Source organism: Pongo abelii, chromosome 5 (genome assembly GCF_028885655.2).
Source record: "Pongo abelii isolate AG06213 chromosome 5, NHGRI_mPonAbe1-v2.0_pri, whole genome shotgun sequence".
NCBI classification, from domain to species: domain Eukaryota; kingdom Metazoa; phylum Chordata; class Mammalia; order Primates; family Hominidae; genus Pongo; species Pongo abelii.
In genome coordinates this window covers 165465649-165493182 of record NC_071990.2, presented here as the reverse complement: position 1 = coordinate 165493182, position 27534 = coordinate 165465649, and the positions used below count along the sequence as shown (strand labels likewise).

Genomic DNA, 27534 nt, shown 5'->3' with positions numbered 1-27534 from the left:
ATGTTACAAAAGTATCTCATGTTACATAGGTATCATAAAGCTCCTTAATATAAAAACTGACCTAAATAACAAATAGTTATAAGAACCAAGAGATTTTACTCACATTTTTTGAAATTAAAGGGCTTTAAAAAAAAAAAGCCTATTAGAAAAAGCAAAGATCAAAGTTTGATAATATCCAGGGTTTGAGTGTGTTGAGAAATAGGCATTTTCGTGCAAAACTGGCAGGACAGTAAATCGGTACAAATTTTCTGGAAGGCAACTTAGAAATTTTAACATGAATAAAATAATAAAATTTAAAATGCACTTACCCTTTAACCTAGTAATTCTACTTCAAGAGACTTATCCTTCAAGTATATATGCACAAGTTAATTAACTCGCCAAACTGATGCAGCATCTCTTCCACTGAAGAGAAGGGAAATGTTCACCACTGGACATTCTGCCGCTGCCTATTTAGGAAGGTGCCTTTAGGGGTAATAAAAAGGTCTAAGGAACTACCATGAGGCCAGATGACTGAGGTGGAGTGGAATATACGATCACTGGAGGTAAAGCAATATAAAAGAACCGAGAGGCCAAAGTACTGGAAGGATTATTTATAAACATAATAAAATCTTAAACAGGGAAAAAATTCCGGTTCTTTTTCCTCTTGTGCCATTCTTTCTTGAACCCATGCCAGCGACACTTTTAACCCCACTGTTCCAAAAAAAACAAATTGACTGGCAAGGTCACCAATGACCACTACGTGCCAAATCCAATGGCTGATGATTTCCTGTTCCTACCTAAAAGGTCTAAGCGTGACTTCCAGGACTGGCTCACAGCTCTCCTCCAAATCCAGGGGCTCCCCGCTTTGCTCTCCCTTGCTGGATCCTCCTTATCTTCCTGTTACATGGTGAAGCATCCCAGGCTTAGTCCTCAATTTTTTTCTATACTTATATCCAATTTCTTGATGATACATCCAGTCTCATGGCTCAAAAAGCTTTTGATCTAATGACAATTCTTAATTCTATATATTCTAGGTTCCACTTTCTCACCTAATTCCTGTTATAACCAAATGCCCATTCAACATTTGCTATCAACTTTTACACTTCCAAATCCAATTTTTTGACTTTCCTCCTAAACCTGCTCTTGTAAAAGTGTAAATAAATGACAACTCCAATTGCTTGAAGTTATCACGTATCATATCACACCAAGTCTGTCAAAATTCCTATCAGTTTTACCTTCAAAAAAATCCATGATCTTACTACTTCTCAGCACCTTCAACACTACTCCAAATCACTTTCATCTCTAACTTAAACTGCAAAGACTTCCTTATTGGTATCTCTGCTTTCCCCACTGCCCTCAAAGTCTATTCTCAGGCCAGCAGCTGGAATGATCCTTTGAAATACAAATTACACTTTGTCCCTCCTTTCCTTAAATTCCTCCAATAAACAGCTTCTCATCTCGGACTAAAACCCAATCTCCTTACCATGCCTACAGGCCTTAGATCTGCCAGTGCCTCCCGTCCCCACCAACTTCACCTCCTAATGCTCTTCAGCCTGCTCATTAAGCTCCTCACTGGACCCCTGGATACTCTCTGAACATGCCTCAGGGCCACCGCACTTTTCGCTAAGGTTTTTTCTTAGATGTCACCTTCTCTAACCAGCCCATATAAAATAGCAGTTCCCTAATCCCAGTTCTCTATTCCCTTATTCTGCTTTATTTTTCTTCGCAGCACTTTGTTACAAGAGAATATTGTCTATATTTGTTTTCCTCACTGTCAGTAATCTAACCCCAATCAGAAGGTAAACTTCAGGATGGCAGGCACTTTGCTGGTCAGCTTTTATTTATTATTGGTGTATCCTCCACAGCTGTCACAGTGTCTAACCTACAGCAGGCATTCAATTAACATTTGTTGAATGAACTACAAGGCCCAGAGGTGAGAAGACTGAAGGTTTAAGAAATTCAAATAAATTCAGAACAACTCAATCTGTGGTAGGGTGAGGAGGATGTGTACATATGAGTGTGTGCTTTAGGTACAGCAAAAACTAAAAAAAGGAAACCTGAAAGGTAAGCTACGGCAAATCATGAAGAAACTTGTAGGCCATGCTAAGGAGTTTTGTATTCTTTTCTCAGAGTAAGAAGGAACCGCTAAAAAATCTTTAAGCAGGGAAAGGTAACAACAGACTGCAAAGTAAAGATGGGGTTGAGAGGCCCCAGAAGAAGGAATACCAGTTGTGGGGTTCTGATACAGGCATGGTTTGAAGTAAGTAAAGGCAATGGGGATGAAGGAAGGTAAGCAAATCTGAGAGAGACAGGAAGTACCCTGACTGAACTTGGTGTTTTTCGGGACCATGGTAACAAGTTAGAAAGTCTAAACTACCCAACAGAATACTGAAGGAACAAGAAAAGCGTAACTGAGAATTCCAAACCAAAAGACCGGCAATTTCTGTTAATCCACAAGGTAACTGAGCATCTGCTATTCAAACTGTCAACAATACAAAATTATGAGCCTCACTATTAAAGGTAAATTTCAAGATAAAATATCTGTCTTTGAAAATATTTAGGCAATGATAAACTAATGAGCCTTATGTTGCATTTTCATAGAAGTCAAAGCAACTTCTGTAAAAACAGTAAAAGTGAGTTGGCAAGGAACTAATATTTCTGTACATTTTCTCCAACTTGAATTAATGCATTCATTTTATCATCAGCATTTGTAAAGAATACAATTGCAAAACAGTATTACTTAGACAACATCACATAGAAACAACAAACTTTTATAGAGAATGTATGTGCTAGGTATTATGCTAAGTATTCTCCATGTATCATCTCATTTAATCTTCACAAGAAGTATAGGGGTTTATAATGCTCCAATCTTTTTTTTTCCCCCTAAGGGACAGGGTCTTATTCTGTCACCCAGGCTGCAGTGCAGTGGTGCTATCATATAGCTCAACTTCTTGGCCTCAGCGATCCTTCCACATTAGCCTCCCAAGTAGCTGGGACTATAGTCATGTGCCACCAGGCCCAGGTACTTTTTAAATTTTTTGTATAAAGGGGTCTCGCTATGTTGCCCAGGCTGGTCTAGAACTCCTGACCTCAAATGATCCTCCCACCACAGCCTCCCAAAGTGCTGGGATTATAGGCATGAGTCACCACGCTTGGCCATGTTCCAATCTCATAGATGAGAAAATAAAGACTGTTAAAAGTCACAAAGCTGGGATTCAAAAACCAGGAAGTGAGTTCTCAAAAATACGATGTATTCTGTCTCCCACATTTATTTAAGTAAAAACCCAAATCATTTGATGCTTCAGGAAAATTCAGTTATTTTATGCATTTCTATAGTGAAGATGAAGCAACTGATTTTACCTTATGACAAGATTCAATCATTTATTTTTCAATTTACTATGTTATTGCTATGTGCTGGGCTCTATGCTAAATACTAGAAATAAAAATGGTAAGCAAGACAAGAGATTATAGGTGACTGGGTAAATAGAAAATTTAAAAGATACTAACAATATCCAGTTGATCCTCAAACAACAAGGGAGGGTTAGGTTGTTAGGGACACAGACTGCGTCAAAAATTCTTGTGTAACTTTCAACTCTCCCAAAATGTAACTAATAGCCCACTGTTGTCTGGAAGCCTCACAGTTGATCAACACATATTTTGCATGTTTTATATGTTATATACTGTATTCTTACAATAAAGTAAGCTACAGAAAAGAAAATGTTATTAAAGCAATAAAAGTCATTGTTAAATAACTTTTTCTGATCATGATGCTAATTGCCCAGTATACTTTCAAAAATCTCCTTTTCTATAGTTTTTCAATACCACACAATTAAGGAAAATGAGAAAGATTCCATGGTTTAATAAATAGTACACAAATACAGATTTTAGTTTATATTTAACCTGATCATTAAAAAAAAATAAAATCTATCAACAGAATTTACACAGAACTCTTTTATTCCAAGGAATTAATTTCATCAAGTTAATGGGAAATGTTTATGATTTGTCAGTTTACTTGTTGAATAAACTATCAGGGTAATAAAGAATAGGCTATCTGGGAAATAAAAAGCAGCAGGTACCATAACTCATTTATGTAAATGCCAATACTTTTTGTTGGACACAATACTAACAGTATTCCTAGTTTTTTCTTTTCTTTTTTGAGACAGGGTCTCACTCTGTCGCCCAGGCTGGAGTACAGTGGCACAATCTCAGCTCACTGCAACCTCTGCCTCCCAGGCTCAGGCGATTCTCATGCCTCAGCCTCCCAAGTAGCTGGGATTACAGGTGCCTACCATCACGCCCGACTAATTTTTTGCATTTTTAGTAGAGATGGGGTTTCACCACGTTGGCCAGGCTGGGCTCGAACTCCTGACCTCAGGCGATCCACCTGCCTCAGCCCCCCAAAGTGCTGGGATTACAGACGTGAGCCACAGCGCCCAGCCCTAGTTTTTCCAATAGCAAATTAGGGTCCACATTTCCATATAGTTTTACTAATATAAGAAAAAAAAAATTAATGGCCCAGAAAACCAGTAATTTATTTTTCATTTCCTGTTAAAAAAATAATAATACTCTGGGAGTAGTGCAATTATTATTTCTAAAAATATTAAAGGGTTAAGTAACAATAAGGAGCCAACCCAAGGAAGGGGGGCAGACGGAAGAGATGGGGAAAGAGAAACTGGGAAGGAAGAACTGATAACACAAAAGCATCTGGATAATTTCTTATGAGATGTCACCCTCCAAAACCCCTTTTAATGTCTATCTAAGGACTCCTAAATATGAACTTTACATTTTTATTATATTAGAAATATCAGTCAGGTGTTTTTAATTTTATGCTTAAATAAAATTTCTAACAACCAATAACCTATTCCTTATAAACATTACAATAATTTAAAATAAACTGACAAAAAAGGACAAGGCCCAAATCTAAGGTCTGGAAATTATTACTTACTGCAGGTACCAATAATTTCTTCACTTCTTCAACTGCTCTCTTCAATTTGATTTCTGCTCTGTTCTGAGCATCTTCCACAGTGATAAGTACATGTAAATCTTCATTTAGATGCTCCCAATTGGGCTTGCCTCTATTTTGTTCCTCCTAAAAAATTTACAGAGTACATGATTAAAATTATTCTCTTTAAAGAGAGAGTACATCTTTCGTAATACTAACCTTTTGTCAATTATTTCAGCTATCTTTGCATTATTTTGCTATGATGGCACAAGTCTTTGAATTATTTTTCTGGGTCCTCAAAGCTTGATTGAATGTGAGACTACTGGGTCAAATGATAATTAATTCAACAAGTATTTGTTGAGCACTTACTATCTACCAGGCACAGAACCAGATGCTAAAGATCAGCCCCGAGCGTGCTCCTATGCACTAGGAGCATACATCATCATCATGTATGTAGTATCATACAACATACATCTGATACTGTCCTTACATTACCATGAAAAACACTTTGAGAAACATGTCATTATTTCTGCATTTTACTTATGAGTAAACAGAAGGTCATCAAGGTTAAGGGGGTCACTTCTCAATGTCACACAGCTAACAGGCTGTCAATTTAGGAGCTGAATCAAAGTTTTCATTCTCTAATTCAGTGACCTTTCCACTTCATTACAACTGCTTTTAATGACATTAGTTGTATTCAGCATTAGAAAAGGTATTTTGCATATAGATGTTACCGTGTAAGATGACTACCACTTGTTTTAAGTATTTCATGCAGTAATTACGAAAATAGTTTTATCTACATTCCCATCAGACCATACCTTAAAATTAACTGTAAGGCTACTCTTTAATTATATCAAGTCATAAATACTAGTTTCATAGAGAATATCTATATTTCATTTCCTTAATGTCTTCTAGTAAGAAATATCCCCATGTTGAAAACCTGGTCAAGCTACAGGGAGGTTAAGTAGAGTTGGCCATAATTTCAGAATCCCTGTTTTAAGTTTTAGAGAAAGTGTTTTTAAATAAAATAAGAATATAAGTAGTATATAAATGGTATATATAAATGCACCTGGCACAGAGCAAGGTACCACAGACAAACAATAAATATCTGCTGTTGTTGGACCTTTATTTTAGAAGTTACTATTTACCTAATTGTTAGATTCCAGTAAAAGAAAATAAAGCAGGCATAATAAAACTGCTTTCTGCAACAATTCACATGATTGAGCTTAGCCAATAAGCCTAAAAATAAATTTTAACAGTAAATGCTTCTGCTTTATTTTTAACTAACACATCTTTAGGATGAAAATGCATCCACATATTGTAAGGGGATACAGGAAAAAAAATAATAAAAGTCAGACACAATCCTAAGCTGGGCCATCTATGTATTTCCAAAGAGTGAACTCTGAGTCAGCACAGCATTTTACAGGGGTACCATCTGTCCAACACTGTGTGAACCACCAGCTCAGAATACCTGACTGTTTCAACATAAGGTCACATTACATTCTTTTTGATGATGTCATATCTTTACAAAGCTAGGTTGTTAGCAGTTGCTGTAATAAAAATCAAATGCATACAAAAATCAATGTGGAACAAGAAAAGAGGGTGGCAGTATAAAAATCTGATTCCAGAGTTTGAGAATTTGAACAGCACCCAAGAAAATACAAATGCTATTAGTAAAAATGTGGTTATTTACAAATAAAATGTATAGTCTGTTTCAATTCACTGTTTTTAATATACATACTAATTAAGTTGTTTGTAGAGTAAATATTTAATAAACAGAACTCTGAAATATTTTTTTGACTAGGGTACACCATGCAAACTAAGTGGGAAACCAAGGAGTCAATGAATCAAGAAACTGGAAACCTCAGGGTTATCTGTATGGCAAGAAATAAAATGTGTATTAATATCTCTAACTGTGGCAAGAAAAATTAGTTTTGTTATCCAGATTTCAATTGTTATGTTCAAGAATGCTAATAGTATTTTCTCACCAAAATTTGTATTTTTTATTTATCCTTTTTTTTTTTTTTTGAGAGAGACCTACAAAAGCTACTAGTCTGGTATTATTTGGTGGGCCTAAAAGTGCACCTATTTGACTAAACGCATATATATGAGGGACTTCTGCTTCCAGGCAAGATACAGTAACAGGAACCAGATTCACCTTCCTGCTGAAACAACCAAAAAACTGGCAAAACATATCAACACGTTTCAAGCCACTAGACATCAGACAACTAAGGACAAATGACGCAGAGTTGGGAACAACTGAGGTGAGCCTATGACTGCCCCCACTCACTGGCTTGAGAGTCTCCAGACAACTCCATGAGGACACTAAGCAAGAGTCCAGGGAAACCGAGGCAGCCAGAGCTCACAGAGTCCTGGGAGAGCTGCCACTCAAATATTCAGCTGAACACTGATTGTTGCATACTTGAGAGGAAATTCCAGAGGCCAGGGAAGGAACCACCCAAAACGATTCCAGGTCAAAGTGCCTGGCTCTAGAAAAGAACAAGACTGAAAGACTTGAATGATTCCCCACGGGTAAGGGACACAGAAAGGTCTTGCCTCAGTGGTAGGAAAAAACTAAAACTAATCTAAGCACTGTTCCAGTACAATTAAATACATTTTAAAAGTAAGACCAAATGCCTCAAATTATTTCCAACTAACTTAACTGTGTCCCAGGACAAAGCTCAAAGATATTTATAGGAATATAAAAATATCCACCCAACAAGGTAAAAGTCTGGCATACAATTAGAAATTAACGGGCATGCAAAGCAGCAAGAAAAATGCAATACATGAGACCACCCCCCAATCAATTCACTCAAACCAATCTAGAAGTGATACAGATGTTATCATAAATAGACAAAGACATTAAAAGCTCTATGTGTGTGTATCAAACACTAATGCATATAGATAATAATACAACGAAAACTGAGGAACATTTATAATAAAATATATTTGAGAAAAGCTTAAGAATAAAAACTAAAATTTGACTTGCCACAGAAACCTTTATACATGGAGAAAAGCCAGAGAATTTAAAAGGAATAATTATTTTCATGATAGAAACAAAGTTGCAGTATTATTCGCCATTTTGCTTTATTGCAAGCATACATTTTTAAGGTGTAGAACACCTTGGCCAATGCATACTCTTACCAATTCAACAACTTAAATGATAATTAAAAATATAAAAATAGGAGAAAGCAACATCTACCCTGTTTGCTTCAAAATAAACATTTTTGCTTACACTTTTAAAAACAATTGAAGGAGCAAAAATTTTCAAAGATGGAGAAATTAATGGAATCATGTACTTACAGTCCCACCAAAAATTCTAAACACTGCAGAGTTTAAAATGTACAAACTCAGCTGGGCACGGTGGCTCATGCCTGTAATCCCAGCACTTTGGGGGCTGAGGCAGGAGGACTGCTTGAGCCTAGGAGTTCAAGGCCAGCCTGGGAAACAGTGAGACCCTGTGTCTATTATAAATATATAAATAAAATGTCCAAACTCATAAGAAATAAGAAAATGGGAAAGGAAACCATTTAAAAATTAAGAATCTAGAAAGCAGATGGTTAACTTAAAATTTAGCTGACTCTAGTTAAGAAATAAACTTATTACCTTGCAATCCCCCCCCAAAATACTGACGAAATGGGCAGCAGTGAAAACAGGGGTGAGGGTGGGGCTGAGATTGCAGGACTAGATGAACTCTCACTGAAAAGCAGTTCACTTCCCATATCCCCTGTCCACAAATGGCTAGCTATCAAGCACTCCCTAATTCCCAGCAATAGACCAGAAACTGATTCCAAAAGGAAGTAAAACACTTGCTCAAACTGCATTAGGAGAACAGTTGACAGGGTAACTTCCACTCTGACAGCTGGGCTGACCGGCTATCTCCCCTGCTCCACATGCAGAGCAAGGGAACCCAGGCCCACATCTTGGGGACAGGAGACTTGAACAACTGACCCTTCAGAGAGTTAAGAAAAGATGCTACAATGCTGAAACAAGTAAAGAATGCTCTATTTAAAAATTCTGAATACAAATAGAAACTCCTGCAACTAAAAACATGAGAGCACAGATGAAAAACTTGATAGAAGGTTGGAAGACAAACTGAGGAACTCTCCAAGTAGCAAAAGACAGAGATAAAAAAAAAAAAGGTGCAGAACTGTATAATATTAAAGGACTAGTCCAAGAGGTTCAGAAACTGAAATGACGATGTCCAACTACCAATATAAAGACAAAGAAAGCAGAGAGAGAAAAATCATCAATGTTATACATTTTTCGCAAAACTGAGGGATCTGAGCTTCCAGATGAAAACGACCCACTACATTTTCACCACAAGGAATAAATGAAGCGGACACTTCAAAATCAAACAATGAAGCAACTGAAAGTAAACACTAAAAGCACCTCTTTTAGTGTTTTGGAGGGGGTGCAGTGTGAAGAAAGAGACCAACCAACCCGTTTTCCACATCAGGCCTCAGAAAATCTTTCATCCATGTGCATATCAAATGTCACACAAAAAAAGGCTTTGAGGTCATGCTACGCAGAAGCCACATTCTACTGTAGTCCATTCCAGCTCAAGAAGAGTTAAAGTAAATTCCTTCAGCGAGTTTGCAGCTTAGTAATTATTTAATACAAATATTATTTCTCCCTGTGATCTCATTCTGTTTCTTAAGCAGATTATAAAGGCAATCTGGGACTGGCAAATTTTATAGAGAAATCAATAAAACACACCCCAAAAGGTCCTCTTTTAGTCATAAAGTAAGTATAGATACAATTATAGGATGGTTACTTCTGAACTCAAAATATCCATAGTAAGAATCCACTCGCAAAACCCATTTTCTCACTTTAATAAATAAATCAGGACAAACAAAAGGTTGAAATAAGCAGACAGGAGGGATGACGATATGGACACACACCAAAAATGCTGTATTTATTAGAAACTGTGTTCTATGAGGCATTCGTTTCTTTTTACAATTATGTTTCAAACAGTCTTTCAGGGGTTAATAGCTGAGATACTGATGTGGAAAAAAATAGCTCATGACTACTATAATGTCTGTTTTACAGTTACCAAATGCAATATCATTTCATAATATATGTGCCACTAAATCTTCAGCAATATAGAAGAACACAGTTTTACATCAATATAATCCCAAATTTACATTTTCCAGCACAGTACTGCCCCCTGATTTCTAGACCTCCAAATTCAACTGCCAACTAGAAATGTATACTTCAATCTCTAACGCAGCCTGAACTCCACATGTCCAAACTGGTGTTCATACCTCCCTGCTTCAAATCTGTCCACAATTAATGTCTCAGCTATTACTCATCCTGAATGAATTTTCTGAATCAGCGTGGATTTTTAGAATTTGAGGCTTTGTAGGAAATCTCTGAAACACAGTCATGGCTTACTTGTGCTTTGACAGAGACTGGCTGCTGCACATGCACCCATTCACATCTATCCACACTAATTTGAAGTGCCGTGTTCATTCACTTCCCACGATAGGCTCAGATTTACTCCATTCTGTATTACTGGCCATTCCCCAAACATGGATTTTGATACCCATAAGTTTATGGAAGCTATCGCCTACGTCTAGAATGCCTTCTTTCCCTTTCTTTAGTATTTCTTTTACTTCTTTTTTTTCTGTATTATATAGTAACTTAGTTATCTGTGCATTGTCTTTTTCTAGCTATTAGAAAGTTTGCTCCAAGTTGAACATCAGAATCATCTCACTGATTTTCATACTCTTGACAGTATGTACACATTGATTTTACACATATCTGGCTCCAAACAAGTATTTACTGAATTGAATAATTGAACTTTTATGATTGAAGAGCATCATTAAAATCAAATATCAAACTGAGCATGAATATGCTGCAGCTTTCCCATAGTGCTCTGCTGTACTAATGATTATTGTGTCTGTTTAGCTAATCCTTCATATATTCACCTTTGCTCATGTATCTTGGTTTCTGGGACTGCTTCTTTCTTTCTCCTTAGTTACCAGGTGTACATGACAATATTTACTCCATTTCTTGTCCTCTTACTTCTAGTCAATTCTCCTAGATTTTCTACAATAACTCTTACGAGGTCTGGTTTTCACAACCCATCAAAGTCTGCTTATCTTTTACTCTAAAACCTCAATGCTACCTTGTTTTGATGTATCAGAAGAACAGGAGACAGGATGGGTCAAAAGTATTTTTTAAAACTGCAAGACTAAACTTCTATCTCAATATAACAGCAAAGCGACAGCAAAGGCAAATTACATATAAATACTATATGTATAAATATGTTCAGAGCTCAAAACCACTAACCTTCCATCTTTTAAGGTAGGGTGCAATAACAAGAGAGGTTCCAAGGAAATGGAAAATAGCTCTATTTATACAGCAAATTAAAATACAGTAACATACTAAGCAACTTTATAATTCATTCACACTTGATGGCAGAGCAGATAGTCACAATTATTAATGATTCTTTATTATGGTCTATATTCTTGACAAGTATACTATGGTGAGATAAATTAGACTTAGGTGGTGATAAGCAAACTTAAAAATGAAAATGATGATGGCAACTAAGCTTTTATCAAACACTGCTTGCCAAGGACAATGCTAAGCAATATAAATACATCACCTCATTCAATCCTCGTAAGTTACATGAACATGGGACCATCGGTCTTACCAACATTTAACATGATTTAGTCAAGTCAGGCAGTAAGTGTTGTACCACCAAGCTACCATACCTAGCCAGAGCAACTTTACAGCATGCACCCTCAACAACTAATTCCTAGCACAACAGATCACCTACATGAGAAATTGACCTAAAACAGCATCATAAAATAGTGAAAAACCAGAAACAGAACACAGAATAGTGGAATCTCTAGAATTTTTTACTTTACCTTTTTACCTTTAAATATTTTTGTGTAGAATTCTAAGCACATCTTGTCCTCACAGAATTTTAGAGCTGGCGGGGACTTTGAAGGCAGATAAAGGGGTAGATGAGATTATTTAGTAGATTTGGGTTTGTCTTTCTATATTTGTCCTATCTCCTAACTTCATGCCAAGTATTCTTTCTCCATAAATGAATTTCTGAGTAAGTCACATCCAGAATAATGTCAAGAACTGGGAGAAAAACATCTGGTATAACAGATCTCTTGCACCTAGGGAGAAAAACGCTTTCTCCCTAAATGAGACTCACCTATCAAATTACAATGATACATATATACAAAAAGGATAAATCTGTAGCTATTTCACTTACATAAAATTCCTCTAGTCTTTAAAGTTTCAAATAGGTGAGGCTGTTAAAACTAAAATTAGATGTTAATATACAATGAGTATTTCCAACATTATTACTAAGTTAGGACTAATTAACACCATTGTTTATAACTAAATTTTACTACTTTTCAATAAAATAACTTCCATTTCATTTTTTAAGCCACTGTATACAGTGATGTAAAACTACAAAGTAAAAAAATAATTTCAACATCTGAGAAACTACTTTTGTTTTGGATTTTTGAAAAACTTTATAAATCACTGTCCTATGAAGTTTAAAAGTATGCTCTAATTACAATATCTGTTTGAACAACAAAGGGATTCTATAACATGAAGCATTAGAGCATATTGATTGTCCCACCCCTGCTGACAGACTCTTTTAATTATGCATTTGTAGTCAAGCAAATGAGCACAAGACTTCTGCTCCTACTGTGCTCTTAATGTGAAAGTTCATACGCCAAAACCCCTCCAAACAGAATTCAAAAGTGTTACATACTGACGAAAACCAAGGTTCCAATAACAGGCGTATTGTGAATATATACATTTTAAGACAAATATTAAAGCTTAGACATATTACCATCTCCAGTTGTACATATAATCTTAGATTAGTTTAAGAAATGTTCATTCAGAAACTGAGCATAAAGTAGATTTCACACAATTTAATTCCTCACTGACTCAGTTATAAAAGCAGACCTCAAAAACTTTTAAAAACTTGAATGTGAGTCCAACAAAAACTACACTTTCAAAGCAAATTACTTTTTAATAAAATATGAAGATTAGGATAATTTTATACTCAGTCCGTCGAAATCATCATCTAGGAAGTCATTCAGCAGGCATTCAACAAACACTTATTAAATTAAGCTCAAAGGAACAAGTTGCTAAATTCAAATAACTTTTATTGTTTTTTGCCAAATAATTTCCAAGTTAAAAACAACAGGAGTGTAACATCTATCTCCTACAGACACAGTACTTATTGACTGCCAGGTATGTCTTCCAATTTTCATACGTTAATTCCATTAATTTGCTAATTACTTTATGTCTAAACTAAATTTATATAACCCCAGTACTAGCCAAATACTATTCTGGCCCCACGATGACCAAAATGAGTGAGATTTCTCTAGATATGAGCTGCATTTAGCATGCAAAAACAATTCTGAACTAGCTCAGTTGAAAAGCTGAATATGATCTTGATGAAATATAGTTAAGGCTGAGAAAAGTGAATTAAATATGTACAAAAAGTTTCCCATAAAAAGACAAAAATCATCAAGTGATTTGTTATTTCCCAACAACTTTAAAGCTGGCTAATATTTAACAAAAATAGTGATGATAGAAATAAATGATTGTTGGGAAATCCTTTTAAAATAGAAACTTTGGGCTGAGCTCCTTTTGCTAACAAGCACCCATATAAAATTAGTTACTGCCCACTGAAGCACAAAATATGTCCTCACAGCATTAAAAGAATCCTTTCACTAATTCATATGTGAGATTTTGTACACTGGGTGTTATTCTCACCATCATCTAAGATACACAATTCAAGGCACAGAAAAATGAAATAATTGTTTTAGAATGTGATGTTTTAAAATACTCAATTGAATATTTACTGATAGTATACCAGGGGAAAAATACATAAATAAAAGACATTTCTACCTATACCCATTTTCCTTCCTAAATCATCAAAAGTTTCAATAATCATCTGTCAATCAAATTTACCCCTTCCAGGTCCTCCCAGACAGGATGTTCCCTGAATACTTCCATTCTACTATTTTTTCTTTTGACATAATCAGTCTGGTATGTATGATTCCTAAAAAGTTTCAAGAAGTATGGAATCAGACTCATCTCCATATCCTTCAGCACAGACTTTCTAGTAAGTGCTCCTTAGAGCACAGCATGAGACACAAAAATAAAGTTAGTGTGGTCAATATCAACTAAAACAAACAAAAAAAAATACATGGCTTTACACTCAGCACTTGATATTCGTAAAATAACTTAATCCTTTTAATAAGCTTAGAGGTAGGCATTATTATAACCATCTATTTCTCATTTAAAAATGAGATAAACTAATGGGCAGAAACCTGACTCAATGTACTCAGTTAAACTGACTTCAGATGACACTCGTCTGCCTTTGAAGACCTGACAACTACCTATTAAGAAGAAAGACTAAATACAATACTTAAAAGCCAACATAATCAAGATTACAATTATTTCATTGAAAACAATAAAAAGAAACAAGATGGCCGGGCGTAGTGGATCACGCCTGTAATCCCAGCACTTTGGGTGGCCGAGGCGGGGAGCGGGGAGGATCACGCGGTCAGGAGTTTGAGACCAGCCTGGCCCACACGGTGAAACCCCATCTCTACTAAAAATACAAAAATTAGCCAGGCATGGTGGCAGGCGCCTGTAATCCCAGGTACTCAGGAGGCTGAGGCAGGAGAACTGCTTGAATTCAGGAGGCAGAGGCTGCAGTGAGCCAAGATTGTGCCGCTGCACTCCAGCCTGGGCGACAAGAACAAGACTCCGTCAAGAAAGGAAGGAAGGGAAGAGAGGGAAAAGAGAGAAGAGAGAGGAGACAGAGAACAGAGGAGGGAGGGAGGGAGGGAGGGAGGGAGGGAGAGAGGGAGAGAGAGAGAGAGAGAAGGAAAAAAAAAAAACAAGATGTTTTGAAAAATCCAGATATAGCCTGTCTCAAGCAAAGGTCAGTAACAGGTTCATGTACTGATGTTGAGAGTGGCAGCACACGGTTCACTGTGCAAATGCTCCATTTTTCAGAGGGAATTCTACTTAGGTATAAATCCCAGAGATTCAAAACAAAACAATTGTTTCATAATAAGATTTTTTAAATGCAAATGTTTAATATTTTCTGATACTCTAAGGAATTTATGATACCACACTTACTAACCACTTAATAGCTGTTTAATGTTAGGCAAAATGCTTGAATTTATCTATGCCTCAGTTTCCTCATCTACAAAAGAGAGATAAAGATAGTACTTACATCTCAGAGCTACGAGTTTTAAATGTTAGTGTTCGGATAGCACATGGACGAGTACCCATCATTTAAGAGCTCTGAAATTAATATTACCATAATGTAACTATGGTATGGACAGGCTAGAATCTAGAATAGATGATTGTAGAAAATTAAACAGAAGGCTGGGTGTGGTGGTTCATGCCTGTAATTCCAGCACTTTGGGAGGCTGGGGCGGGTAGATCACCTGAGGTCAGGAGTTCGAGACCAGCCTGACCAACATGGAGAAACCCCGTCTCTACTAAAAATACAAAATTAGCCGGGCGTGGTGGCACATTTCTGTAATCCCAGCTACTAGGGAGGCTGAGGCAGGAGAATCGCTTGAACCTGGGAGGTGGAGGTTGTGGTGAGCCGAGATCACGCCACTGCACTCCAGCCTGGGCAACAAGAGCGAAACGAAACTCCGTCTCAAAAAATAAAAAAAGAAAATTAAACAGATACTGGGAAGGGATGACTGAACAACAAATAAAATGACATGACTAGCGGTTATAATTTAGAAAAATAAAATTGGAAATGTACTTTCAGAATAAAGAGTAGCTTAAGATAATTTATTTTCTAACCAACTTAGTTAATAAAATATATTAACCATTATATGAAAATAAAATTATTTTTAAATACACTTTTTAAGAAAAAGCTTAATAAAGACACAACTGTAATCTTTGGGGTTTCAGACTGCGAGAGAGCTCAGCTGATCAAAGCACTAACCCTGCCCTCCATGAAGGGTTTGGATTAGAAATGACACATAAAGGAGGATCGGTACAGTTTTCTGGAAAGTGGGATAAACCGTGACTATTAGTATGTCACAAGCAGTACACAAAATGGACAACAAATAGTAAAGGGAATTTATAAAAACTTGATGAAATTGAAGAATGAGTTCAAATACTAACTATTCTTAACTGTTTTCTACTACCCTACTCTATCCAAATTCATTCTCCCTAAGCCCCGCTTTGCTTCCATCGAATCTTATGGCTCTAAAATGATACTTAAGATCATACTTTAATATTCCAGTGTACATAATGGTAAGCTCTAGAAAGCAAAGACTGCTCCTTTTAATTTTTTGTATTATTCACAAGGCATTTAAAAAGAAAAGTTTGGTACATAACCAGTAGCTTTCTATTTCCCTTCTGCCCTGCACAGATCTGAACCTGCACATCTTTTATGATATTTTCATCAGTTTTTAAAATATTAACTTCTGTATTGTCTCATATATGTATAAACAAAGTAGCTCTGAATTCTACATATGAAATCATGTCAAATACAAATATACTAGTTTCTCAACATATATGCATACTATCATAATTAACATGCAACAAACTCATTTAAAAGGAACTATAGAATCCATGGTTTCTGTAATTATGCATTTATTAAACAAATGCTAAACTGTCCTTCTTATAATAAACCACTTCCCTAAAATATCCACCAAAATGTTTTGCATATAGTAAGCACTTAAGAGACATTTATTATTAAATTTCTAGATTATAAACTGAAAATAGCAAGTAACATAAAATATACTGATTACATGATTACTAAGCTCCTAAGCCATATGGTGCTTTCTCGTGCATTCTACATGTGTATTTTTCTACATTAGTTAGGGAAAATAAATACCTGAAAAATTCAAGATTTATTTTAAAAACTCAGTCAGGCAATACTGAAAGAGAGTATTTTACCTACCTTCTGTGAAATTAAAATGAAAAACACAAAACTAAAGAACTGAACCAGAGTCCCATGATCTACAACCACAAGCAAAGTAAGAATTATGCTGAAGGATCCACATACAGTCTGCCTTACTTCCTCATCAAGCAAAAGATCACAGCCTAATGTTACATATTAGGATTTCCAAAATGTAAGAGAACAACAGCACATAGCTCATTACGTTATAAAAAGTGTTTCATCCTTGGAATGTTAAGATACAAGACTAACAGGAGTTCCATTATTTGTAGTTGGTAGGTTGCGACGTCCTATTCAACCTAACGGCACTGTGGATATCTGTACTGTTCGTACTCCCCAAACATTAATTCACAGCTGTCTTCGTGTAATCGTGCATACATCACTGAAAAGAAGTGAGAAAAACACAACTGTGTAGAATAATGACTCCAGCTTATGACAATGTCCAGGAATACGTATTTATGTGTGTATGGAAGAGCTATGTTGGCATAAATGAACTTTGAGATCCTCGGCAAGGAAATAGGCACATAATTTATAATTCCATGGGGCTTACCACAGTGCTAAACACTTATCCAGTACTCATATTTGCTGACTGATAACCGGAACGTTAAAAGTTTGCTCCAAACCCTGAATTTTCATTTGCTCACTGGAGAATAGAGACAAAATGAAAAGAACTGGTTACTCAGAAACAAACGCACAAAAAGGCCTCTCCCCACACTCCACACCCCCTAAAAAACCAGACAAGGGTAGAATAGAGAGTGGGGGAAAGAACACAGACTCAAATGCCAGTCTTATTTCAGTGCCCCGTAATCTTCAGCAACTCACTCAAGTATTCATTTATTTATTTAATAAATACATAAATAATAATTGAGTTTCTACTACACCCTGTGAGTGAACAAGGTTTATGACAGGCAAGTGAACAGACATGCAAGCTCTCAAGGAGCCTACAGACTATAACTATTTGCAGTTGAGGGAGTGACACCAAAGTTCACTGTGTTATATAAAAGCACATATGAGGGTTGACTGATCAATGTTATATGACAAAATGTTAACTATTTTTTGAAATCTTATTTTCTCATCTGTAAAGGTTACAAGGTTGCAAGGATTAAAGAAAGTATGTTGAAGACAGTGACTAGCTCATAATACTTAACACTTTTACTATGTAACTCCTATCCCTGTTCTTTCCTGTATCTTCCTTAAAAGATGGCTTTTCAGCTAACAGGGATTCCCCTTAATTCCACTGCAGGATGTCCTTTCTGTCATTATATTAACATAATCAAGCATAAGCACATCCTGCTTCCTCAATTAAGAAGCCTTAAAATCAAAGCCAGAGTAAAAAAATAAATTAGCAATTAATCAATGATCCCTCTGGGTTAAAAAATACAGGCCTGGCATGGTGGCTCACACCTGTAATCCCAGCACTTCGGGAGGCTGAGGTGGGCAAATTACTTGAGGTCAGGAGTTCAAGACCAGCCTGGCCAACATGGTGAAACCCTGTCTACTAAAAGTACAAAAATCAGCTGGGCATGGTAGCATGCGCCTGTAATCCCAGCTACCCGGGAGGCTGAGGCAGGAGAATCGCTTGAACCCAGGAGGCAGAGGTTGCAGCGAGCCGAGATCGTGCCACTGCACTCCAGCCTGGGCGACAGAGTGAGACTCTGTCTCAAAAAAATATATATCTAAGTGCCTGCCCCAAATTATTTGTGATGTCGTTGATTTTTTTCTTGGTAATGACTTTCAACCTTTGAAAGTTCTAGAATTAAGATTAGAGTAATAAGAGTGTATCAAACACAATGTTAATAGTCTATATATGTTTATCTAAAATATTTGTTACATTTAAGGTTTAACACATTTAAATATCTGAAAGATTATCCTTCTAATTTCAACTGAAAAATATATAGACAGGTACCTACAACACATCCCAGCGATTCCCACTGGTGCTCCTTGTGCACAGTCAGGTGGCAGCAGGTATAACTACTAAGAAGAGCACACCTCCATACTCATGGGCTGATATTCGGATGACATAATGTCTGATGCAGATTAAAAATATAATACTAGATGGTGCAAATGCTTAGTGTATTAAATGGAGTTCTTTCTTCACTTAAATTCCAAAGTGTTAACGTGTATTTCACACACCCATTCTTCTCAGCAGAAAAAAACCAAGGGTAATTTTATGTCATTAGAAAAACTAGGTGACTTTAGGTCCTCTAGGCATACATTTCTCCTACACTTACACCACCTCTGTCATCCAAAACCCGTAATAATCCTAGACTTTTCTTCCAATCTTTTATTAAAATTTGGCTAACAAGAGAACTATAAAAAGTGATATATTTCTCATAACCCTTCATCATAATTTGATTAGCAAAACTATAAAAAGTGATAGTTAATGCAGCAGAGTATATTAAATAATGCAGTTTTTCCATTTTGAAGATACTGAATTATTTTCACTTTCCTTGGGTAAGACTGATATGTACATTCAAATATGTTAATAACTTGAAAGCATTAAACAAATCATTCTTCAATGATGTTGCCAGCATGATCTGGACATAGGTCATATGAACCGAGCTAACAGCACCACTGCAAAGCCTTGTAGCTAATAGGTGGTAGTCAAGCTAAAATAGGATAATTCTTAGGGCAGTCTCGTACCACCTTTTTTTTTTCTATAGTTTTGAAAACAGGTAAAAAATAGCTGTACGAATGTCTTCCTTCATGAATTACAATTATGCAACCGACACTTATAATTTCCCCGAACACTATTTTTAAAAAAATCCTGAACTTCTTGCTAGCTAAAACCTAGACTGTTACACTCATGATTTTTTTAATAAATGCCACTTTTTACATATTCTATACATTATCCAGTGTTATAACGATGAGTTTGTTAAATGTTAACCATTTTATTATCTTATACTTTACTGCAAATACCTAAGAATTCAACTACATCAGCCAAGAAAACAGTAATCTCTCAGACGAATACAAAATAAAAGTTCAGAGAATCCATGTTTTGATTCCTTCATTAGAAATCATTTCAAGTATGTTCAAGTTTCAGAGACATGGTGCTAAATTGAAATTCTTCAATTTCTCTCCCTATTATCAACCCACATAACTATAGAATCAAAAATTATTTGCTTCAGTCTTTGATAACAGCTCTGAAATGTTTCACTGGTGACAAGAAAGTATTTTCAAAGGGTACGTTACTTGTCCACTAGTGCTTAAAGACATGTTTCCTAAGACAAAAAGTAACTCTACTCTTTCAGAATATCTTTGGCCCACTTCCCCTTAATTAAGAAACAGATGTAACACGCCATTCATCACAATACTAAAATGTGAATGCAATGAAAAACATTTTCTGAGATATTAAACAAACTTTATATAACAACTATATAAAATAACTGTAATGCTTAAAAAGTAAGCTATCATTAATAATTATTGTGGTTAATTATGAGAGCAAGGGTCAATTTAAATGTTAATAGTAATCATTATAATTGGAGAAAACATCTTTTTGAAAACGACCATAGATACCTCAGGATCTATCAACTGCCTGTATTCTAAAATAGTATTAAAGAACACTAAAAATAATACTTTTAATATCTAGTAAGCCTGAATGGTAGATATTAACTTATTTTACAGATGTGAAAATTTCAACAGCGAAAGTAACTTGTCTTAAATCCTTCAATCAATAAATAGAAGGCTCAGAACCTGAACTCAAATCTGACTCCTTATTTCATCTCTGTCGCCACTGTGCCACACAAAAATATCATCACACCCATTCTTTTTAAGGCCCACAGGAAATCTGGCATGATATTTGAGGTCCCCTTTTGTCAAGCTGTCTTAAGAGCTCTTTTGTCCTGAATTTCTGCATCCTACTCATGTGTTCTTATTAATGACATATGCTTATAAGGAACTCTGTATGTCTACATACCATTTCATTTCGTAGTACTATGTGCTACTTAAGGTTAGGATTCCTGCCCAGCACTTCTTGAAATAACCTTCATACTCAGGTGTTTATTCAGTGAAATGAAAAGAATCTGATTGGGGAAAGGGAGAGGATATATCATGTTCAATGAATATCAACTCTCTAGTTCAGCTCTCTACATTTATTAATAAAGCAGAACACATACCAACAGATCTTCACACTGAACAGAAAGTCCAGTGACTACTTTTGTCGCTACGCTACTCTAAAAAGAAAAGACTATAAATAAATTCATGTAGCCATACAAGGTGTGTAACTCTAAATACCTATTTACATTTTGGAAGAGTTGGAAATGGCAGAATTGTTATGTGCCTTCCTAGGCTTACCTCACAGGTATTCTTGCCAAAATACAAAATTGACATTCTATGGAAAAGGGCAATCTATAAATTGAGTTAGTTTGATTTTCTTTGTAAATCATGCTGAAAGAGTAGTTACTACAATCTACTACAGAATAAATGAATCCTCAACCTCTATGTCTGCAGCTCATAAACTACAATTTATTTATATGTATAAAACTTGACCTTAATGACAACAGTCAGTAACACCTAAATTTATATCTCTTGCTCATCAGTGAAATATAATATTATGTAATATCAACAGCCAAAATAAAGCCTTCTTCACAAAAAGGTACAAAATACTCTCTTCCTTAAAATGTTCATAAGGTTTTTAACAATTTTGAAAATTATATGCAAGAAGCCTGAATGACTACTTTAGAAATGAGTCTGTGGCTCTTCTCAATTATACCCATTACTGGAAAAAACTAAGAACATGGACCCACAAAAGACAGTATCTATGTAAAACATACGATTTCCAACTTTGCTTATCTCGGCCCCTTCTAGTTAAAATTTGTATCTGTCCATCCTGACTACAAAAGGGCAGGCATTGATTGTATCTTGTATTTGACTGGATATTCAAACACTTAGCACACAGCCTACCACAAAGGAAAAATTTTTTTGAAGTCTGTTGAATAAGGAAGTAATGAAATGAACTCAACTATCTTCCGTTGATGTGAGTTTTTCCTGAAAAACAAGATTTCCCTAGCCAGCTTCTATAGCTTTTTTCCATTTAAGATAAGAATCAGACATCTCTCTAGATTACACAAATTCTAATAAACTAGAATCTTACTTTGGCAAAAACCTCCTGAATTACCACTTTCCTTCACAATAAATATTAAAAGGAAGGGGACTAAACACATAAAATTGGTGCCAGGGAGGAAATCAAAGAACATGTAGGGCAGGGGCAGGTAAACTCATTTACTAAACATAAGCTAAATACAAGCCAAAAAAGGATCAGGTTACCGGATTGACCTTAACCTTCTAGAAATAGCTTTGTATCATCTAATAACACCTAAATTTATATCCCTCACTCATCAATGAAAATATCCTTTAATATCAATCAACAAAATAAAGGGAGATACTATTTAGGGAAAAAAGTTAGTTATCCAGTGCGATGCCTTTGCAGTGTGTCAGCTTAGCTAGGCTAAACTAGAGTTTCCAGAATTCCATTTCTTATATGTTTCCAGTTGGGATGGTCTATAAAGTATACTTTTTCAAGAGGTGGACTATAAATGGAAAACAGTGGCCATTTAGTAGCATACACATACCTTCTCCCAGCTACTCAAGAAAAAACTAATCTAAGCCAGACGTGGTGGTGCTCGCCTATAATCCCAGTTACTTCGGAGGCTGAGGCAGCAGAATCACTTGATCCTGGGAGGCGGAGGTTGCAATGAACCAAGATCAAGCCACTGCACTCCAGCCTAAGCCAAAAGAGCTAGAGACTGTGTCAAAAATCAAAACCAAAACCAAAACCAAAAACAAAACAAAAAACAAAAAACCACTCTAGATACTGTTTTGAGAAATTCTGCAGATGTAATTAAGAAAAGTAATCAGCTGAATTTAAGTTAATCAACAGGGAGATTATCCTAGGTTAACCTGACTTATTCCGTTAGAAGTCTTTAAAAGAGGGCTTTGGTCTTTTCTAAGCTCAGATATTTCAAACACCAACTGGGTTTACAACTGTGCTCTCTGGATCTTCCTTCCTTACCGCCTGCTTTGTAGACTCGACTAGTCAGCATTAACTATGCAAGCCAATTCTCATAATAAGGGACACAGAGAGAGCAAGAGAGAGCTAGAGTGTTTATGTGTGTGTATGTGTCCCCTACTGCTTCTCTGGTTGAAACTGGTTAAGCTTTTCTTTAAAGCTTCACCTTCATAAAAATACTAAAATAAAACTTAAAACATCCCATTAAGCTACTAACACCATAATTACAGCTCATGGCATGAACCCAAGAGGCTAAAATGATACGTGGTTCAAAACAGTTATAGTACGATAAGGAGTATTTTAAAGCCAAGTAAGTTAAAATATATTCCAGAATGTCAAATACTCTAGCCTACACCTCTACACTAGTAAGAACGCAAGTAGTATTCATTTCAGTATGAAAACATATTTTATTTAATAAACAGATTAATCCAATAAATATGATGGAAAATAGTTAAGACCAGAAAAATAAAAAGCTTTCTTGAAATAAGTCATCAAGGTATTAAAGGTATATTGAAAGACCATAAAAGCCCTCAAGCTTAATTTAAAATGAAGTTTTAGGCTGGGCATGATGGCTGACGCCTGTAATCCCAGCACTTTGGGAGGCCAAGGCAGGTGGATCACGAGGTCAAGAGATCAAGACCATCCTGGCCAACATGGTGAAATCCCGTCTCTACTAAAAATACAAAAATCAGCGGGGCATGGTGGCGCGCACCTGTAGTCCCAGCTATTTGGGAGGCTGAGGCAGGAGAACTGCTTGAAACCGGGAGGAGGAAGTTGCAGTGATCCCAGATCATGCCACTGCACTCCAGCCTCGGCGACAGAGCCAGACTCCATCTCAAAAAATAAATAAATAAAATAAGCTTTAGAAACTCTACATTTTTCCCAAAAAAGGCCCCATAATTGAGTTGCAAGCAAGAGGTAGACACTGAGGGGTACAATGTATGTATGTTGTTGAGTGTCATGTGTGCATATATGTACTTTAGATTTTCTAAAAGTAGCCTGCACTCCTAAGGAAAGACATTAATGAAGGACCCACAAAACAATATTAATCTTAGTTTACCTTAACATCCTAGAATACAACCACATTTAGTTACTATCCTATCAAAAGGTACTCTCTTTAAAAATAATCAGATTATATCACAATGAGGTGACAGATTTGAGAGATAAATAATCAGCTTATACCACAAAGAGGTGACCGATTTGAGATAAAAATAAAAAGTGAAAAGCTTTGATTACATAGCAAATGTCAATTGCTGGACTTATTTTGTATCTTAAACAGAAAACAGTCACTAATTACCAATGTCAGAAAAAGTCAAATATTCAATATTTAAAGTGCTTCCTGAAAGTTTAATAAACTAGAAATAAGATCACTTGAAATTCCACTTCACATATAGAATGACCTATCGCCATATCATTATGTGTAAGTTTCCCTTTTGTTGTAACACACTAATATATTTTTATCACTAATCAAAAATATACAGAATAATTTAAAACAATTTTTGAACGTTTAGTATCAAGATGTAGTATGTGTTAAATCGAATGTATGTGATCAAATTTAATCATTTTGACTGCCCCAAAATATTCCACTACACGAAGAACCACAATTTATATTTCCATCTCTCCATTTATGGCCATTTATACTGATTCCAATTTATTATTATTATAAACAATCCTGCAGTGAATATCCTCATTCCCATCTTCCAAAACACATGTGACAAGAGTTTCTTAAGAAACTGACACATAATGAAATTTCCACAAACAGGACCTTCTTAAAAAAAACACACACTATTAGTTGACAGTGCCAAATTGCTTTCCAATATGCCTGTGTCTATTTACACTGACTTGTGTGGGAGTTCATATTTCTCCATATCCTAGACATAGCTTTGATAACATTGAGGACATCAAATGGTACATTATTCTCATTAAATATAAAGGTGCATTCACTTGAGTATTCATAAGGTAAAGCATCTTTTCAAATGTTCATTTTTAATTCAGGTTTTCTGTCCTGTGAATTGCCTGTTCACACACTTTGTTCGTTTTTAATTGAATTTGTGATCTTTTAAAATTGTTTTTGAATGAATTTTTAATACATTCTAAATACACACATTTTGTTACATATGTTGCAAATACACTCCCACTCTGTGGCTTGTCTTTTAAATGGGGTATGGTGTCTTTTGCATAAAAAGGATTTTTTAAATACATTTCAATGTAGTTATAGCTATTGATATTCCTTTATAAGTTTTCTAGTCAGTAATCCTGCTTTACAATGAAGTCACAAATGTATCTCCTATGTTTTCTTCTAGTGGTTGAGTTTTTTGCTCTTCATTTTTGGGCATGTGATTCATCAAAAGATTTATTTTTGCATATGCAAATTCAACTATCCTAATATCATTTATTAAATTCAAATTCATGCTTCCCACTTCTCATGTAAACTTCTCTCCATCTACCTCTTTCTTTCCACAATACACACACACATATCCTACTAAAATAGCTTAGTCTAATTCCATTGGTCAACCTGCTTATCCCTCAGTCATACAGACAATTATGAAACTGATAGGAATTAAAAGCTCTGAAAGCACTCCTCCATTTTTCTTTTAGAACTGTCCCAATTACCAATGGGCAATTTTACTATCTTAAGAATTCTGTAACCAATTCATTAAATTCCACCAGAAAAAAATATAGATTTGAAAATATATATCTTTAAGATAAATAAATTATTATCAGTTTTCAAATTTATAGCTCTAAAGCTGTTGCATTTTCCATGATTTTTTAAATACAGTATTTCAAATTTGGCCCTTGATTTCACTTACTTATAGTGTGTCACCTATTCTAAGACATTTCTTAAAAAGTATTTTAAGGTTTTTTTGAAACTCGATGTGTCTCATTAATGCCATAAGCTAGGCAGCAGTAAGCCACAGGTGTTCCTGTCTAACCACTGTTGGGTGAGCTCTGAGCAGCCCTCAATGTTCCCACTGAGTGTGCCAGAGTGCAAGAGTTATCTATCTCCTCTGGCTGAGCAGTTTCTGCAGTAACATAGGCAACCTATGAGGTCAAGGGTAGAGGACTGTCTTGTCTGCTTCTTGCTCAAAAAGTGTGGGGACCTTGGCCCTGGGCTCCTCTTCTGAAATCCAGCCCACCAAGAGCAGGTGTTGTCTGGCCTCTGCATTACCCTGTGCACACCAGGGCTCAGGGCATCACTCTGCTACTATTTTTGCTGTAAATAATAAAGCATGGCTTCTGATTCAGGAGTCCTGGGTCTTCTGCCAGCATCCATGAAACTGTGGTGGCAAGCTAGCTTATCTTACAAGATAAAAATCTCAGGCGCTTCACATTTCTTGACAACAATGTGCACGAAAACTTGAAATGGCCTGGGAAGAAATTCTAGAGGAGAATAGTAAGTCACTCTTTTAAAAATGCTGCATCATCAAACATTCCTGGTAGTATAGATTGCTGTATGTTGTGAAAAACACAACTAAAAACTGATACTGAACTCTGCAAAAAAGTCTTAGGCATTCACTAATTAATTTCACTTACATTTTTCTTTTAATGTATATACCATGGGATACAATGAAATGACAGGACTAAATAAGTTTAGAAAAAGCCTATTCGTATTATTCATATACAAATAAAAACTGTGAACTGCAAGTTCTCTGTCAATTAATCTGCTTTTTTGTTTTGTGTATTTTATGTATCACCAAGTTGGTGATACATAAAATAATTACAATCAAGTTTAGTTCTACTTGTTTCTTAGTCAGTTTTACAAAGGTTGTCTCATTTGTAAATTTTCAAAGAAACTTCCTTCATTTTAGTTAATCATCAATACAGTCATCCTCCTCTTATCTACAAACGATATGTTCCAAGACCTGCAGTGGATGCTTGAAGCCATGGACAGTACCAAACACTATATATGCTACGTTTTTTCCTATAAACACATGCCTATGATAAAGATTAACTTATAAATGAAGCACAGTAAGAGATGAACAACAATAAAATAGAGTATAACAACACACTGTAATGAAAGCTGTGTGAACGTGATCTCTCGAAGTATCTTGTACTGTACCACAGGTAACTGAAACCATGAAAAGCAAAACTGCGGATAAGGAAGGACTACTATATAATTTTCAATACATTTTCTATTTATTAATTTTTCCTCTTTGCTTTTAATCTACTCTACTGTTCTTTCCAGATTCTTACGTTAAAACATACATCCTTTATGGCCAACTCTTAGTTTTTAATTTCCAGCTCGATTCCACTATGATTAAAGAATATACTGTGAATAATTTCAGATGTCTGAAATTTCCTGAAGCTTTATGGACCAGCATGTGGTCAAACGGACAATATGTTCCATGTACACTTTAAAAGAATGTAAACAGTGTCATTGTTGGATGCAATGTTCTTTTTGATAATTAGATAATTAAATGAAGTATGCTACTTGTGTAGTTCAGACCATCTTTATTCTGAGTTTTTGTCTGCTTGCTTTATCAGTTATTAGGAGTTGTGTGAACAGTATGACTGCGGACTTGTGAGCTTCTACTTTTAGTTCTGGTAGTTTTTGCTTTATATATTTTCAAGCTATGTTACTTGATACACAGAGACTTAGGATCATGATCTCTTCTTGCCGGAATGACCTTTTTATATACTTTAGAACTTTCTATATTAAAAAATAAG

General features: G+C 35.6%; 1 protein-coding gene across 8 annotated transcripts in view; it reads right to left on the bottom strand.

Moving 5' to 3' along the window:
- QKI (QKI, KH domain containing RNA binding) overlaps positions 1 to 27534 on the bottom strand; it is a 165553-nt gene that overhangs the window by 37085 nt on the left and 100934 nt on the right. For all 8 annotated transcript variants that reach the window (XM_054558421.2, XM_002817559.6, XM_054558422.2 and 5 more), the window contains exon 4: positions 4925 to 5068. In XM_054558421.2, coding sequence (XP_054414396.1) covers positions 4925 to 5068 — 144 coding nt within the window. The remainder of the gene's footprint in view (positions 1 to 4924; positions 5069 to 27534) is intronic.